The sequence below is a fragment of the Acanthisitta chloris genome, unplaced genomic scaffold, assembly GCF_000695815.1.
Source record: "Acanthisitta chloris isolate BGI_N310 unplaced genomic scaffold, ASM69581v1 scaffold6612, whole genome shotgun sequence".
NCBI lineage: Eukaryota > Metazoa > Chordata > Aves > Passeriformes > Acanthisittidae > Acanthisitta > Acanthisitta chloris.
The window spans coordinates 39,261-57,366 of NW_008660167.1; the positions used below are offsets into that span (position 1 = coordinate 39,261).

Sequence of the window (18,106 nt, forward strand, 5' to 3'; positions counted from 1 at the left end):
AGGTTGGAGTGATGAGTGACTATTGCTTCTACTAAGCAAGTACCATAAACAGTAGGCCGTTAAACAAATAATGGGAAGCAGCAGGACTTCTGGCTGTATATTTGAAGAAAGCAGCTAGAAAATGCACACTCTTGTATCTTGATCTTGCTGGACTTTGATCATTCCACCTACTGGCATCAGCGTGGACGCATGGGAGCAATAGGTTGGAGTGATGAGTGACTATTGCTTCTACTAAGCAAGTACCATAAACAGTAGGCCGTTAAACAAATAATGGGAAGCAGCAGGACTTCTGGCTGTATATTTGAAGAAAGCAGCTAGAAAATGCACACTCTTGTATCTTGATCTTGCTGGACTTTGGAGGTACTCTGAGCATGCCAGTCGGATTGAGCAGCTGTGGTCACTCAGCACTCACATTACCAGAGTCATCAGGGAGAGATCTGTTTCAGAGAAAGAAGTCAGATGTCTGTCTGGATCTTGATCAGAAGCTCACAGACACAGCATTGCCAGTCTACTGCAGCCCTTTTGCCTCTTCAGATTTGCACCGTTTTCCAGAATCCTTCATAATAAAGAGAGACCTTTTCTGTTTGTTTCAAATACAGCATCACTGAGAGATATTCCAATACGGAAAATGTTTCTGATTAAATAAATAAACAAATAAATAATGGTTTTGTTTGTCAGCTTCTGAGAACAGTTTTTCTACTTGATGCTGCTAAACCTCTACTTGCTGTGACAGAAAATATGATGGATTTAATAAGTTTTGCTTCCCAAAATAGTAAGAGCAAAAGCAAATATTCTCTAATATGCTACACATTTAACAGATATTGCTCACTAAACGGTGTCTCCTTACCAGGAATTACAAGTCTTTGAAAAGACAAAAAGGTATTGTAATATTATGCATTTCTAGGGGATGTTTCTGCATTGCAATAAACTTCGTTGAAAAAATTTTTTCCATAAATTATATCATCAGTATTCCTTCACGCATTTTCAGTAATTAATACTTCTTAGTGCTTTTTTTTCCTTCTTTGCTTGTAGCTAATCCATAAATTGTCAATTGTTTTGCACTATGTTACACATCAACTACTTTCTGAAATTCAGATAGCAGCTCATCACTGGCACCATGGAGTATTATTGTGATGAAAGAGAAAAGATCAATGACCACCTGTGTTAAACAGACTTCTGTTTAATCACTGTTCTTAGAAGTTCAAGAGATTAAATATTTTTCCTTTCACAGAGTATGATATGAAGCATCAATCATCTGCATAGATGTAAAATAACTGAATGAGAAAAATTAAATGCTTATTCATGCCTCTTCTTGAAATAAACTGCAATTAAAACTACTTTATTTAAGCCTTTTTAGTCCCACGTGCTCCTTCAATAGAAAAATCTTAGTTGAAAAGTATATGCTTCATTGATTCCAATTAATTTATTTAGATGATACAATTCCCCAAGGAATAATGTGTGTATAGGCTTACTGAACACCTACATTCTAATATACTAAAATTAATGTCATTCTTGGGAACTTTTAGACTCACTTGATGCAATAAAAGAGATATTACAATAAAGCATTGCAACATTTGCATTTCTAGCCTCAGCCTCCAATGAAAATTCCAAAACAGGCAGAGAAAATAAATTCATATTTGGTAAACTACAGATATTAACAATTCCTTAATTAACATGAGTTTAGAGAAAAAGAAAGCTTCTCCCATACTTAATCTTTCTGAGTATAACCCTTAAAAAAAAAAGATAACCTATTTATCTTGTGGACATGTTGACTTCGTTTCTTGCCTTATTTTCTCTCTTTGTTACTGCTTTTCAGGAACTTGTCAGAGATTAGAGAAGTACAGGATATATGCATCATACAAGGCATCTATTTCTGAACCAGGATGCTAGCATTTGGTTCCTGTCCTTCCTCTTTGTTGGCCTGTTTGGATAGTAGCTTAAAATCCTGTCCAACAATAAAATACATGAAAAAGATGAAAGCATTTATTTTATTAGAATAAAAAATAGCCCTTTCTTGGTTTAACATTTGTTACTTATGTTTCCAGTCTCAGACATCATAAATATCCAACTCCTGCAGAAAATCTGTCTTTTAAATTGCAGGCAACCCTTTCACTGTCCTATTTATGTTACATATCTCATTTCTTGGGTAAATGGCAAAATATCAGATCCATTTATGTTTAGATACTTCGAGTGGGATTTAATCATGTCATGCATATAAACAGAACAGAGCGGTAAAATGACATGACAAAAGCAATGCCTTTGATTGCTTTTTAAATTCAGTGGTTTCCCACCCTCTGACCTCATCATAGATACAGAATTATGCTGCTGTGAAGAACTGCAAGTATTTGTCCATGTCAAATTGTTATGATAAATCAGGAAGCAATGAATCCTCTGAATCTGCTGGGGGGTTCTGATTTGGAGCAACTGGATGCATGCTAGCAGGATCAAGTTTATTAAGATATTAAGATCATGTTGTTGCAATAAGCAGCAGCTGAAGGGAAAGCCCTTATTACAGCAACCTAGCAATTACAGCACACACAAGATCAGGGTGTCAAACCTGTATCTTTCATCTTCTAACCTCACCGCCAAGCTAAAAGCTGAGGTATATGACTCCTGTTTATGATACTACACAGAAAGACACACAAGATGTGTGGGATCATAAAGAGCCAGATTTCACAACCAAGAGGAGTGTACAAACAAGGTGAAAGATCTAGTAGAAGTACCTTAATCTCAAAAGCAGTAGATCAAGCTGTCTCCTTACCAGTTAAATACTTTTAAGTTGACTGCCACCCAAAAATGGGCATAAATATATTCTTTTTTAGTGTATATGCATTTATTTATTTATATATTAATCTATCTATATATTAATTTAGAGCAGTAACTTCCATTAATACCTTAGAAAGGGTCTCCATGGAAGCATTAAGAGCTTTGAACCTGACATGACAGCTTTGACTCAGACCCCTAAGCCACCAATGGAGAAGGGCTTTCAGACTTGTCCCTGTGAGCTGCCTGAGGCAACACAACACCCTGACTGTTTTGGATCTTATCCAAGTGGTTCACCATTCTTCAGGAACCAAATGGGTAATGGCTAGGCATCACCTCACTTCCCCACAGATTCACAAATCCTTTTTGGAATCTATCCTTGAAATGTTACTAAAATATGCACAATATCTAGCAACTCTTCTTCCAGAACTCAAAATTAAGTAACATTTGTTTATCTATTTATCAATATATCATCATAGAATCTAGCTGTGGGACATGTCTATTTCACTCACTTTGAAACTTCTACAATAGAGCAAGGCATTTAGAAACCCATCATTCCTGTGCCCTACTTAAACCTTTAGTGAAGAACACAGTATATTTACCCCTGTATTGACTAAAATCCAAACTCAGAGCTAACACAGATGCAGTCACTGCATTGAGTGAGGCAAAATTACCCTTACTGAAAGTAATTTTCAGGGAGAGACATTTATATTGCAGAGACAAAAAAGCTAATACTTGTTATACTAATGACTTAGTAGTAGGAAAAAAATACAAGAAGATAAATGAGGAAAATATGTAAATGAGGATAAAATCTGTACTTGTGGCAGAATTGAATTTGCTGGACATGCAGATATTATTTGAAACACAGCGTGAGACTTATAGTTTGAGATTTAAATAAGAGCTTGTTCTAATCACTCTTTTGTATCATCTAAATTTCCAGCAGGTATCCAAATTACTTCCATAGTCTCATGAGCTATAGGGTATGCAGCCCTAGGACATAAGCATTGCTATCAAATAACTGCATCAAGTGACTCACAACATGAATGTTATCCAGCTCATCAGGTAACCAGCTAGCTTCAGGAAGATGTCTGACCTTCCTCTCAAAAGTCAACATGGTTTCCTCAGCCTAAAATCTTTAACAATCTACAACTTTATGTCTTGAAGTTCAAAACCTACTCTGACTACAATGCAAACGGAAGAAAAATCTTTTATTGGCCACAGGAAGCATAGGTTTTATAACAGACATTGCCTCAGAAGCATCTAAATCAATTAAAGAAACTGCCCAGGGAAAAGCATTTCGTGTAAGCCACACAAATATATTTATATTTATATACATATATCTATATATTCAGTTTATTTTACAGAAAGCTCAATAAAGTATCAATAAGCCACATAAACCTTTCAAGGGTCTATGTTATTCAGCAATAATCCATGCTGAGCACCATAAATGGCTGACAATACAAGGCAGGGAATTAACTCAACACAATTTACACCCTATTGTGCACTTCTGCTTAATTTAACAGCAAGAACTCAGCTTCCCCTGTGTGTTTCTATAAACATTTAACAATATAAGCTTCATTCTAGAGGTTTTCCTCCAAAATAAACCTGATCAAATCCTTACTGTGACAGCAGATGGTGATAGAGCAGATGTACCATCGGACCTGAAAGTTCAGTAACTGTCAGTAAAGAGCTGCAGAGTGGCTACTCTGAGGAACCAAAGTAACAACACACTGAAAAATAGTTACTTCAACAGTCATGCAAAATCAGGAAGGAAAAAAAATTATGAAGAAAGAAAACAATAACACCTAAGGAGAGAGAACAAACCCTTAATACAAGCTTAATATAATACTAGAGCAGACTTGACTTGCTTTGAGGAAATCTCACCTTTGAGTAGAACACTTTGCTTAATCACTTCACTTTAAAAATACTAATACAATAGCAATGGAGGCCATTACTCTGCAATTAATAACAAAAAAGGCACGAGTTGTGCTTCATACAGATGTGTATCTCTAGAACAGATGTTGCCCTGTCAGTCCATCTGAACAATGGAAGTCACCTTTTCAAATGCAATAGAGACGCAACACATCTGCAGCAAAGGACACTGGCTTGATTGACAAGCAAGCCAGTCACCATGACATTTGTGTGTATTCACCTTTATACAGTGTGTATAATTTAGGTTTTATCAAATAAACTTGCTGAACTGAATTTTTAGAAGTGATTTTAGATGAGATTTTTCTAACTGCATAACTTTAATCAAGCTGAACAACAGCCTATTAAGCCAGAATACGAGGTGATTTTACATACCTGGTCTGGAACAGCTGCATGTAGTTGTTTATATTAAATTATACCAAAAGCAAGAGAAAATGAGCATAACCATGTATATTTATGAATGTCATCAAGAATGTAAAATGTCTGCAAAACAATGGGATTCATGACAACAGAGTGCTGTGGAATCTGACAGGCACAATTATACTTAAGTTTCTGGCCTTAGTGTGGCATCAGTTCATTATGCTATGATGTTGTTTTAAGACTGGGTTAAACACAGACGTGGAGGTGGAAAAACTCTTTCTCATTGTCACATAATTCTCGTTATAAACTGTTAACTTTGAAATGGATGGCTTCCAGAAAAGCAGGAAAATTCTAGAGGGAAAGATTATTCTTAGAAATTAAAATTATGTAATGAAAATTTCTCATTATGTGTGGAGACAAGACAAATCTCAAAAATTATCATGCTGCCTGTGGTTAGAAGAGAAATAGAGTTCAAATTAAAAGATTATAGCATTCTTCTCCATCATACTTTTTTGTGAACTAAGCATTGATGAAGGTTGTAGCCTGTGAATTCATCTAAAAAGAGATGAGACATACAGCATGTGGAAAATAAGCTTTAAATACATTGCTCTGCCATGATATTCTAATCTCTGTTTTATATGAAACCTTGAGACCTGACTTTTGTTTGTGTAGCAGAGAAACTAGAGTCTATTTATGACATTTGTCAATGTGTATGTGAACATAGCCATAATCCAATAAAACAGAAAATCAAATCCCCGAATTTGCCACGTACTGAATCTGCTTTGTACTGTTAGCTTGTTGAGTAGAATACAGTAAAACTGGAATCAGAAAGTTATGACTTTCCCAACTGCAGTTTATGAATGTAGTAGTTGCATGCGTATGTAAGAACAGGAGGAAGTGAACCAAAGACCAGACTAAGATTTAGATCTAAACCTTGAATTCTACTGCGTATCTAAGCCAGATGTAACCAATTCATCCTCCTTGCATGGCAACCAGTAAAAGCCAAATCCCAATGAATCCCAAATATCAAATGAGAGTTATAATGTATAGTAAAATCTCTAGTAGCCAGAGGCAATACATTTGGTTTCTCACACTGAGAAGGATCAGATGATTTCCTAAGAAAGACTCTCAAATGCTGATTTCCCCAGATGCTATCAAGTTGACTTTCAGCTGAGACCAGCATATTCACAAATTCACGGTGGCTATTGTAAAGATTGGGAAATGAAAAGGAATGGGCAGTGCTTGTTCTCATTACACCACCACAGTTTGCTGAGGTAGGGTGCATTTTCCTGCCATTTGGAAAGGGCTGGCAGGGAGTCAATGCCACGTTTCAGAACTCACCTGCCTAATGATGTCTCTCGCAGGAGCTGACATTTGCAGCAATCAGTGTAACAGCTGAACAGAGGTGATGAGTTCCAAAAAAAAAAAAACATGCCTGTGCTTCTGCTTCCATCTTGGCTGATCAAATAGAGAAGCCCCTGGCTGAAACCTTGAACTGTTCCATTCTTTGTGCCTCTCTGCTATGAGGTCTGTATTGTTTTTTTGGTTAAGTGATGGAAATTTCATCTATTACATCATACTATTTTTAGTGCATTTTAAAATATGCATTATATTTGAGTATCAAATTATTTAATTTTTTTTCTCAACTACTTGCTTCTTTTCTCTTAGATAGTACTATAGATAACCTGTGCGTATTGTACCAATATAGAGAAAACAACCTAATTTTTACTATGTTCATTCGTTCTTTTCATCACTTAGCTCAGAGAGGGGGAGCTTTATTTCCCTCTTCTCCCACAATTTTCTTCCACAATATTTCGCCTCTGTGGTCCTCTTCCAGCACCTTTTGCATCATTTTTCCAACATTATTAAACGTATTAACAGCATTCTCAGAAGTTCTTATTTCTTCATGCTGTCCACATAATTACCACTTTCTTATCAATACTCATCACCTTTGAACTTCTAATTTCAATGAATGTAGCTTATCTTTCTAATAATTTTCCAGACAAACCAACTTTCACAATTCGTGCCTTAAAAGAAAGCTACCATGTTATGTGATATCAACAAGTCTTTTCTAATTGTTTTTCTCTTATCTTTTTAATTTACTGCAACATTGAGACATTTGGATAACATCATTAAAGTATCTCCCACACCTATGTAATTATATTTGTTTCTGCAGAGTAATGCTAATGGCTCTGCTGTGCCCATATTTTATTCTCCATATCAGGAATATTTTCATAAAGGAATTCTAACTGGATTGGTTCTTTGACTACAGTACGACAACTGCCTTCCCCTCTTCACCTAACTCATTAAAATACAGATATTTATATATAAAAATTCTAAGTGAAAATAACATTCAATCACCCTTCTGGTGCTCATTAAAAAAACCATGGGCATTTGTTAAGTGACATTAAATATGCTCACTTTTTAAAAAAGCATAATAGGATGAAGACAGCTTTTAAGTTGATGAAATACTTGCAGAAAGAAGTTAAAAACAGATGTTCAGCCTCCTAGGCAAAAATTTATTTTATTAAAAAGAGGTCAAAATGACAAAAGAATTCAAGAAAATAATTGAATTTTTAGATAAATAATGATGTGTTGATATAACAAGTAAAGTCCTGTTCCTTCCCTGCATACTGTGTTAATCCTTGCTGTACATTAGAAGATGGAGATCAGCCTTACATCTGTGTAGTCCTTTTCTGACTTTACTCAGAAATACTATTTAACTTAAATTAGGTGATATTTCTTTACTCCTTCTACAATTAAAAGCTGCAACCTTCTTTACATAAGTTAAAACCAGAAGGGAGTCTGAATTTAATGTTCCCTAAAATTTCAAGACATCCAGAGATCAATAAACTTCCAGTATTTGATGGACAGTGAGACATTACCAGTGCCATTGCCCATCAAATCAGCCTCTCTGTTTTCAGTTTGATCTTTTGGATGAGTTTCTTGAAATGCTCCATGCTAATTTCTTTGGAATATAATGATTGGTACTGATGAGAGAAGAATGCATTATAATTGTAGGCTGTCCTAACAGACAACATGACCAACAAGCTATTCAAGCCAAGATTTTTGCTTTCCAGTGTAATTTAATAAAGAGGGAAATACCTTACTGATCCCGCATGCAAAGGGTTCCAAAACAGCAGAGATCCCTAAATTCTATGTTAGCCTAGTGGGACATTGTAACTGTTGTTTATATTTTTGTTGTCTGCTTTTTTTTACAGTAATAAAAGCAGGGTAAGTTCAGGGTAAATCATAAGAGTGAAAATGGAGGTAATTAACTGCTTTTGGTTTACAAGGCATTGCTCTCTTGTTTTGAGATAGGATAATTTCTTTGCCACTGTCAGCAACTGATGTTATAGAAACTCTTCTGAAAATGCCCAAATGCAAGTGTTATTTTCAATTATTGCAGCACATTTACATTGACCCATATAGCTGTTATAATTGTTATTGTCATTACTTTATTACAATTTGTGGACTGTCTCATGAAGAAAACAGAAAACAATATAGCAGTATCTCCCTCCCTTGTGAAAGATTCAGCACAATTCCATATTAATAAAGTTGAACCAGAGACAGGGAACTGAGAAATATGTTGTCTGACTGAAGATGTGGTGTAAGAGAGGTGAAAGCAATTTTCTTCCTCAAATCTGTCATCTTGAAGGCAAGTTTACAGCTCAGGCCTTCCTATATATGCTTCTGTCCTTCTACAAGGAATTAATTTGCTTCTTCTGATGAATCAGATTTCTCTGATTCAGAGAAAGCTTTTCCTTATCACATTTCTTAAAATGAAATTGCCATTATATAATAGTTGCAATACACAATGCATGCATACTCACTTAACTTTACAGTGAACTGAGTTTTATCCTGAATATTTTTAGTCATACTTTGTTTACATAGTTTTCTAAAAGATATGCTGATCCTTTTGAGGACGTGTGGCTGTTGTCCACTCCTACTATGGTCCCTAGCAACTAGAACCTCAAAACTTCAGCCTTGAACTTTGAGCTGCCTGTAGCTTTGCTTCTTTAAAAAATTGTGTGAAAAACATATTTATCAATAAACAAAGATCTATCCCTTCATCCCATGGTTCCAATCACCTGACACACAGCTGTAGGGAATTGCAGCAATTGTGCTTATGATTCATTTTACAAGAAAACATCCCTATTCAAGAAATCTTATCCTCTTTTTTAAAGCCATTCCAGATTTTTCCAGTAATGTGCGACTGCCAATGCTTGAGGACAGACAGATTCTGTTTGTTTCAAATTCTGCTGCTGGCTTGCTACATAACCTTGTGCAGACATTAACTTTTTATGCTTTCATATGTCAACAGGCAAAAAAACCACCAAAAACCTCATACATTTTTAGAATTTTGGAACATTGATGGACAGTAGCTAATTCTGAAAAGCATAACAATCCCATTCCCCCTTTTATAGTAAAGTAGGCAAGATGCAATCTGAAGAAAATTTCTATCTAATCTATCTAATCTATCTATCTATCTATCTATCTATCTATCTATCTATCTACCTATCTATCTATCTATCTGCATCAAACAGCTTAATTTGATAAAATTAGATGTGTTCTTACTTCGACCAAACACTCCAGTTCCCTTTGACTTTAGAATATAAAACCATCAAGGTACTCTCTAAAAAAAATCTACTGAGAATTCTTCAGTTAGAATAAAGTACAACTACCACACAATTGAATACAGTTCAAATGAGAATTAAGGTTATAAATCAAACAACTCCAACTTTTCCTTACCTGCTGGTTTACGGGAAAATTCCTGTTGATTTTTTTAATCTAAAAAAATGAATAAAGAAATAGATTAATACTCAGTCACTAGAAGAAAAAACAAACAAAAACAAAACACTGGATTTTAGAGAAATATATCAGACACTCCCTTCCAAATTATGCATGTAGAAAGAGAATAAAATCTGCTGCAGTAAAGGGACTGAAATCTTTGACAAACTCATCTGAATAATGGGACATTCCTGTGGTCACTGTGTGGTTTATTCTGCTGTTCAGAATACAGGAGAGGGAACTACATGCAAAATAAATTCTGAATTCTAGAATACTATGGGGCTTTTTTTCTGATTTGAAGCTGTAAAATAAACTGGAGTATTTAACTACAAAAGCAATTCAGAGCAATTTATTGCCAACCACCAAAGTAATTAAATTTTAAGTAAACTCCTTTCCTTAAAGAATGATGAAAATTTGGACTAAAACAGCATTGGAAACACCCCTTACTCTACTCTTTCATCCTAGGTGCAAAATCAAGTAGGCAAAATGAGTTGCGATACTAATCCAAGTTTTTTCTTAAAGCATTCAACAATACCCCTAGATAAAAATTAAAGATAAAACCAGACTGAGACACTTGATTCACCCTGAGTCTGTATTTAGCCCTGCAGTTCATGAACTCCATCTAAATAAATATTGCTAGATTTCTGACACAAAAGCATTCACTACAAAGGGAATTAAGTGTGGGACATACCCATTCCTACCATTATGGGAACAAAAATGTTCTTCTAAAATGTAAGCATAGATCTGAAAGCTTTTTAGAAAACCTAGTATATCTGCAATGTACATTCCTAACAAATACTTAACACCTAGAGTTTATTGTTTGCTCTTCTATGTTAAATTTTGGGTTTTGTGTATAGACAGGTAAATGACTAAAACACATCTTTAAATTAAAGATATTGTTAACTTGGAATCTATATAGAATGTAGCTGAATAATCTGAAACCCCCTGAAATGACAGTGTAACTGCTTCAACCAAGGGTACAACATTCTTTTAGAAGAAAAGAAGAATCACCACTGAATTTCTTCCAGTGTTTACAGTATCATCACTAAACAGCTATAGGCAGAGATGTGAGTTCACTGTGTTTTGCAGACTTCAAACCAGACTGTGTTTGCTGCAGTGGTAACCTGTTCTCATTCTTCATGCAAATACTGAGCAAGCTGTGCATCAGCTTCAGCTTCCTCCTCTCTTCGATGTTACTTAAGGGTAAGCATTAGAGGAGCTAGCACATATTGTGGATGAAGAAATAATATAAAATTAATCGATGCTTTATAAGATACCAACAATCTTACATGATTTTTTTAAAAGTAAAGGTGGACAAAATCCACTGCTTTTTGACAGAAAAAAGCTATTTCAAGACTTTTGTGATTTATTCCTAAAGCAACCTAAAAATATCTATTAAGTGGCAAGTTAGTTACGTATTAAGTACTTCAGGAGTATTTTTGTTTACTTCATACATAGACTAATTTTTTTTAACAAAGTACATCAGGTGTCTTGTGTACTTTGAATGTCCCTGTGAAATGTAGATGCACGATTAGAACATCATTTTCTCATTCAAAAATATCCAGCTCATTTTCTAAAGTATGATGTAACCACCTACACTGCATAATTGTTTTAACTGTTGTTACTTTGATTAATTAAAATAACCATGTCTATCTTTTAGGTAGTATGATGACGATTTCTTAAAATGCATTATTTTTAATTCTGTTACCATTTACAAACTGCATGATAGGTGTTCAGGTCTACCTTGAACTAAATATTGTTATGTGTGATTAATTTTAGAACACCCAAATGTTTATCATTCACGTGCATAAATATTGGACACTACAGGGAAAAAAAGTGTTCTAAATGAGGCATCAAAAGCTACTGATCTTTAAGATTATGATTGTCTTGAGAACACAGAAAGAAAAACATTAGCCAACATTGTTCTTCCCAGCATGTTACAACATACATTTAGTAAAATTTAATCTACAGATGATCCAGGTCTACAATCCTTAAGAATTAAAACATAAATGTAAACATTTTTCATAAATGAAAAGAGAAAAAAATCTTCTGTTACTTGACACATTATCTAAAAGAGAAACACTTCTTTTGTCTTCCGTAATGTTACTGAACTCATTGTAATACTATGATTTATTAAGCACAATCACAGCACACAACACTATGTAACTGAAGCAAATGAATACCATTTGTTTTCATCAGAGCACACCAGTACAATGCACTGCAAACATATAAGCACATAATATTTTTAAATAGAACACATCAGCAGACACTACGCTAAATAAACAAGGCAGGCGGTTTCTTTTCTTTAGAAAGATGTGTTTCTCCAGAGCAATAAAAAATAAGAAATGGCAAAAAAGGAAACAAAAGAAGATGCTAGAAAATAAATTCTGTTCTGAAGGCAAAGATAGAGGAAGAATTCTGGAAGCAGAATTGAAGCTAGCAGGAACTACCTGTTTCTACTTCATGCTCAAAAAACGGGTGCTGAAGGATCATATTCTATACTGGTTTAACTTCCATGAATGCAAATTAGGAAAAAAAAAATCTAACACCATAGAGAAAGTAATCTGGGATCTGGTAACTACCCAACTGTGGAAGAAGGTGTCAAAAATAAGGGGTCTGCAGTATCTAGCATCTGACTAGCAAAGAGGCAAGTCATGTTGACAAGAGACCAATAATGCAAGAATAGATTTCAGTGAAAGCTATTACGGAAGAATGCTTGGAAGCATAACAGATTGTTAGCAGTACAAACACATATTACTAGATATGTACCAAAAATTAATTTGGCCAAATATGTTAGGACATCATAGACATGAAGAATACTGGACAGGAAGATGATATGAAGTGAAACAGAAGCATGAACCATGGCCAAATTCAGTCAACTTTGTGCGCTAGATGTTGCAATCAGAGATGGACATTTTTCACAATGATGGCTGTGCTTGCTCTGCGGAAGAAACAAACAAGAACATGGAATGCATCACACCTCAGCAGGTAAGCAAATGAGCAAGATTTGGCTTCAGGTGCACACAAAAATTGCAAATGTTTGCTTTTTTTCAATTTTATTATTTAATAGTCTTTCTGCCACAGAAACAGCAATGCAGAAGAATACTGTTCCATACTATTACCTTTTTCCATAAATTGTACACTGTTATTGTTGCCCTCTGATGGAATGCAGCTGATTAAGCTCATCACAGCTGGCTTTTAAACTTTTGTATTCAGTTAAAACTGAACTGAATTGTTCACTCCTCTGAGAGATATTTTTCAGATCTTCTTTGAGCAAGTAGCATTGCTATAACTATTTTCGGTTTCCATATGAGGATTTTAAAATGTAATTTGAAAACTGCTATTTATTAGGGATTTGTTTGACCCTTTTTACCTATTTATATTAATGAAATTTGCTATTCCAATGTAATCACAGGATCCTCATGAGGTGATGAGTAAATATGCCTTTCAATGAGCACTAAGGACTCTTAAGAGTAGTAAGATCAAGAGACAGAGGCACTGATTCCAGGTTTTTCCAATTCTTAAAGAATTAAATAGAAGCAATCAGATATTTTAAAAGTCTACATGTACCACCCTACTTCCAATGAACTACTTCCAATAAACTTCCAATCCTACTTCCCAATAAACTGTATTGTAAATGAGACTCACAGTTCTAATGTGATAATGGGAAAGATGATTAATGACAGTGTGAGTCTCAGATATCACAGCTGGTCCTCTGCAAGAAATATAGGAAGCGTTAGTTGTTAGGACAAAGTGCCTGACAAGAGACCATTCCCTTGGAGTATGTACAGGAACAGGCAAGGCTGAAGGTCAGCATATGGAATAGGGGCACCAGCTCCTGCTCAGTATTTAGCTGACTTAGCCAGTAAATAAGACTCTCCTACTCTTTCACATATGACTTGATCAATCATTTCCTTGCACTCAGTGAATATCATGTAGCTTTGCAGGTCTCAGAAATTTGCCAATTAAAAAAGAACTCTTTATTATTTTAATCTATGCCAGACATACATCTGGATTTCTCTGAACAATTAAGGCTCTGTAGCCTTCTTCATCAATTCTTTGCATTACACAACTGCTGATTTACATTCATTAATAGCTAATTAAAATGTAATAGCTTGACAAAAATGTAAATCCATTAGCTAGTTCTTCGTCTCATGCATTAAAGCAGCAATAAAGTTTATGCCACTGGGATGTTGTGAAATTTTGCTATCCAGGAGTTGAAAGAAGCAGGGAATCAGAGAAAATCTGAAAGAAGCATGCAACAGTTCATGCAAAATACGTCACACATTGGTGAATGCATTCTAATAGTAATAGCTTGACAAAAATGTAAATCCATTAGCTAGTTCTTCGTCTCATGCATTAAAGCAGCAATAAAGTTTATGCCACTGGGATGTTGTGAAATTTTGCTATCCAGGAGTTGAAAGAAGCAGGGAATCAGAGAAAATCTGAAAGAAGCATGCAACAGTTCATGCAAAATACGTCACACATTGGTGAATGCATTCTAATATAACTGCCTATAAGCAGGGAATCAGAGAAAATTTGAAAGAAGCATGCAACAGTTCACACAAAATACATCACACATTGGTGAATGCATTCTAATATAACTGCCTACAGACTGAATATAGGAATTCTTGAAGCTGGTTTTGCAAGCTGTAGTAGAGTTTAGAGTTCAGGCTAAAAAAATCCATGTAAGCTACAAAATACAGAGGAATCAACCAATGTGTTCTGGAAAATATGAGATGACAAGAAATATTTAATACAACATTCATGTCTGCTTCCTGACCTACCAGGGATGATGCCATTCTCTGTTGTGTGTTGATGACATTTTACCAGCCAAATGGTTCAAAGGATAGAAAGACTTGGATTACTGCCATTATTTCTAGCATTTTCATGTCTAACTTGGATTTTCCTCAAGACTGGATACACTCAGCCTGAATGAACTCAGCATCAAGTTCCTTGAAGGAAGAATGGGGGAACCCCTCCCCCCGAATATTTGAACATTTATATATAGGAGAGGATTGATTCAACACTGAATAATACATAAACATGACCTCTGCTTTACAGTCTGTTCCTATAGATACCTGCAGACTGAATCATTCTCATTATGCTTTCTAGATGAGAACAAAAGTGAGGATCAAGATGATATATTTCATCTTACATAATCAATGTTATAAAATCTCTCTTAGGAGTCAAAAAATTAAAAAAAGAGATCGAACACTTTTAAAGTTTACAGATAATTAAGACACAATAGACGTAATTCAGGAAGCCTCTAACCAGCTGACTGAAGAAGTCCCAAAGTAGCAGATGGCTGGAAAGACAAAGGAAAATATAACTATTCTTTTGCTATCACCACACACAGGACTAGAACGGTCTTCATTCTGGTTCAGTATTAGCCCTTAACATTCTCATGGATCAACTTAATCCATCTGAAACCTCACATTTTTCCTTTGAATCCTGTATGTAAGTAGAGGAAGAGAGGCCTAAGATCGTCTTGAGGTCTCACCAGGACAGCAGTCCTAAAATTCTACAAGCTTCTCTTTACAGTCTTCTGACTGCCCTTGTATTAGCCAATTGTGCAAAGTATACAGAGACTTTCCATGTTTTGGTGAGTTCCAATACATACAGGTGAAGCAGAGTTTTGGAGACAACAAAGGATGGCTAGTAAAACTCAGGAATGCTCCCCCCAAAAAGAAGCAGACAAATACAAATAATTTCTAACAGAGGTCTCAAACTGATGTACAGAAAGAAAATACTTATATATTCAAGGTCATTAACAATTTATGGTATTTAAAAGCACTGTCAAAGGACAAATGACCTGCATACCATCAAACCTTTCAATATCTGAATACTTCTGAGGTATTCAAATCTATTTTACTTCTTGTTAAAAAAAAAATCCACAGATTCTTTCCTGCTGTTCCTAGCAACTATCCAGTTTTCCTTGCAAGATAGCAAGGATTTTCATCTGAAAGAAAACTTCCAGATTTCCCTAGCTAACATTTTTAAATTATTTATTAGATGTTTGATTAGCAGGTCTGCACCCGTAGGCCCTTTGTTTACCATTTATTACTGCAGAGTAAGGAACTACATGTCATTCTTCCAGTAGAAACCAGTCTATAAAATTGTTAAAAATTTATCTATACACGTCCTGGTTTAAAACATCTGATTTCATAGTTCCTGATTTCTCAAGGAAATTCAATAATGTAGCATCCAGTTCCAATTTACTTTTAATTTACAATTTCATTACAACATAAAATTTAGACAATATAATACCTAGTCTATAGCATTTGCTTTCAGAAGTTTTCACAGAATTCCAAAGAAACAGGGGAAAAACTTTAGTCTAATGGTAGTCATAGTTTGTCTTATCCAAGTATTTCTGAATGCAATCAGCAGCACTGCTATGAATTTGTCCATTCTATGATAATACAAAAGAACAGAAACATATGGCTGAAAAGCAATTCAACAGACCACAGCTGTTTGCCCAACCCATTTGTACAGTCCTGCCATGATGATACTCTTAATGCCTTATGACTCAATCTATTAGCAAGTACAGCTCTACTTAGCATTAGATGTTCTCCTTGTATCAAACAAGACTCCTACTCTTAATGCCATATGACTCAATCTGTTAGCAAGTACAGCTCTACTTAGCACTGGATGTTCTCCTTGTATCAAACAAGACTCCTTCCAGTTGCAGTTTAATGCCACTACTTCTCATGTAATCCAGCACAGAAACAAAGAAGAAACTACCTCACTTTGTGTAGCTTTTCTAAAGCTGAAACATTATTCTTTGCTTCAGGCTAAGAAAATTCCATTTCACCTTGTATTTACTTGCAAGTTCAGAGTATTGTCGAAGAAGCCAGAGCCCTCTTTGGTGACACTACTTCTGCATATGAGCACTGTAGAACACATTTTTCCTGAATCACCAGGACAACTGACTAGCACATTACAACAGCTCTGACCCCCTCACCCTCCCTCCAAGAGTCTCGTAGTCACACTTTATCTGCTTAGAGTGACACTGAAATTAGTCATGCTCACATGAATGAGCAGTCCCAGCTAATTGTCATTTGACTAGATGGCTTTGGCAATATCCCTCAGATTTAAGTTTCTGGGAGAAGACTTCCCACAATGTTAGGTCCAGACACTAGACGTAAGTTTTTATCACACACAGGAGTGAGTCACTCATGACCAATACATCTTTTTCCTCGTGGGAAGGATGATAATTAATCTCACAGCTTTTCCAGCCTGCCATGCTTTCATTTTATTTTTAATCCACTCTGTCATTAGTCTTGAGCCTTCAGCTACTGCAGGCAGCATTGTAATGAATCACTGCCTGAGAAGGGATCATTTCCCTACGAAGAAGACCTGTGAGTAGAAATGTCTTGTTAGCCAGGTTTCCTCATTCACATTAGGTGCTATTGTGGATCTTCCTGGCTTGTTGCCAATCATCTTCTCCACATGCCATGATTCCAGATTTCACTCCGTCTGAGCTTTCTCATATAATTTCTCTACCTACTTCTTAAGAGATTTCACTAGTAGGCATGCTCCAGCTGAGGCATCTTCCTCCCTCCTCAGCCTTCTATGGGAAGGGAACTGCAAACCGTAAGTCCTACAAATTCAGTGTTAGATTTAGATTGAGACGTCTATAGTTTTGGTTCCCATCTAAAGTTTCCCCGTGAACCATTAGTGGGTGTTGGAAGAAAAATACCTCATAACAGAACTTATACTTTCATCATCAGTTTGCTCTGTATATGATGCATTTATTGAAGCTCATTTCTCTCCCTATATTTCTTCCCCCCAAAAGTCCTATTCAAAGCATTTGAACTGCCTCTTTGCTCAGTTACATGGCTCCTTACCTCTTAGGTCCCTCTTTCCAACCCTATCTTTTCACTCTGACTGGGCTGAAACAGAATGAGGCAGTTTGTTGAAGACTGCAGTTAAACCAAGTTTGTTCCTATGCTTTCAGTCTACCAGCAGTCTTCTGTGAAGAGTTCACAGTTTGCCAGGTTTGCATTCTTACAGGACTCCTCCGTTTGGTACAGATCATAACATCTGCAGCTCACACTCTGGCATTTAATATTACAAAAGGAGTAGTAAAATGGCATAAAAAACGAGGAATGTTATGCAATTATATACACATATGAAACATTTATTATGAGGCAATGAACCCCCTTGACAGAGCCTAATGCCCCATAGAAATGTAGCCAGCAGTTTTTCAAAATAAATTTAATACTTATAACACAGCATATCAGTCTAGATGAATTCCTGC

The 18,106-nt window shown here is 35.6% G+C and overlaps 1 protein-coding gene across 1 annotated transcript in view; it reads right to left on the bottom strand.

Annotated features, from left to right (window-relative positions):
• SNTG1 (syntrophin, gamma 1) overlaps positions 1 to 18,106 on the bottom strand; it is a gene marked incomplete at its 3' end in the record, with an annotated part of 134,983 nt that overhangs the window by 37,140 nt on the left and 79,737 nt on the right. The window contains exon 11 of the mRNA XM_009069728.1: positions 9,805 to 9,843. Within this exon, the coding sequence (XP_009067976.1) occupies positions 9,805 to 9,843 (39 nt within the window). The remainder of the gene's footprint in view (positions 1 to 9,804; positions 9,844 to 18,106) is intronic.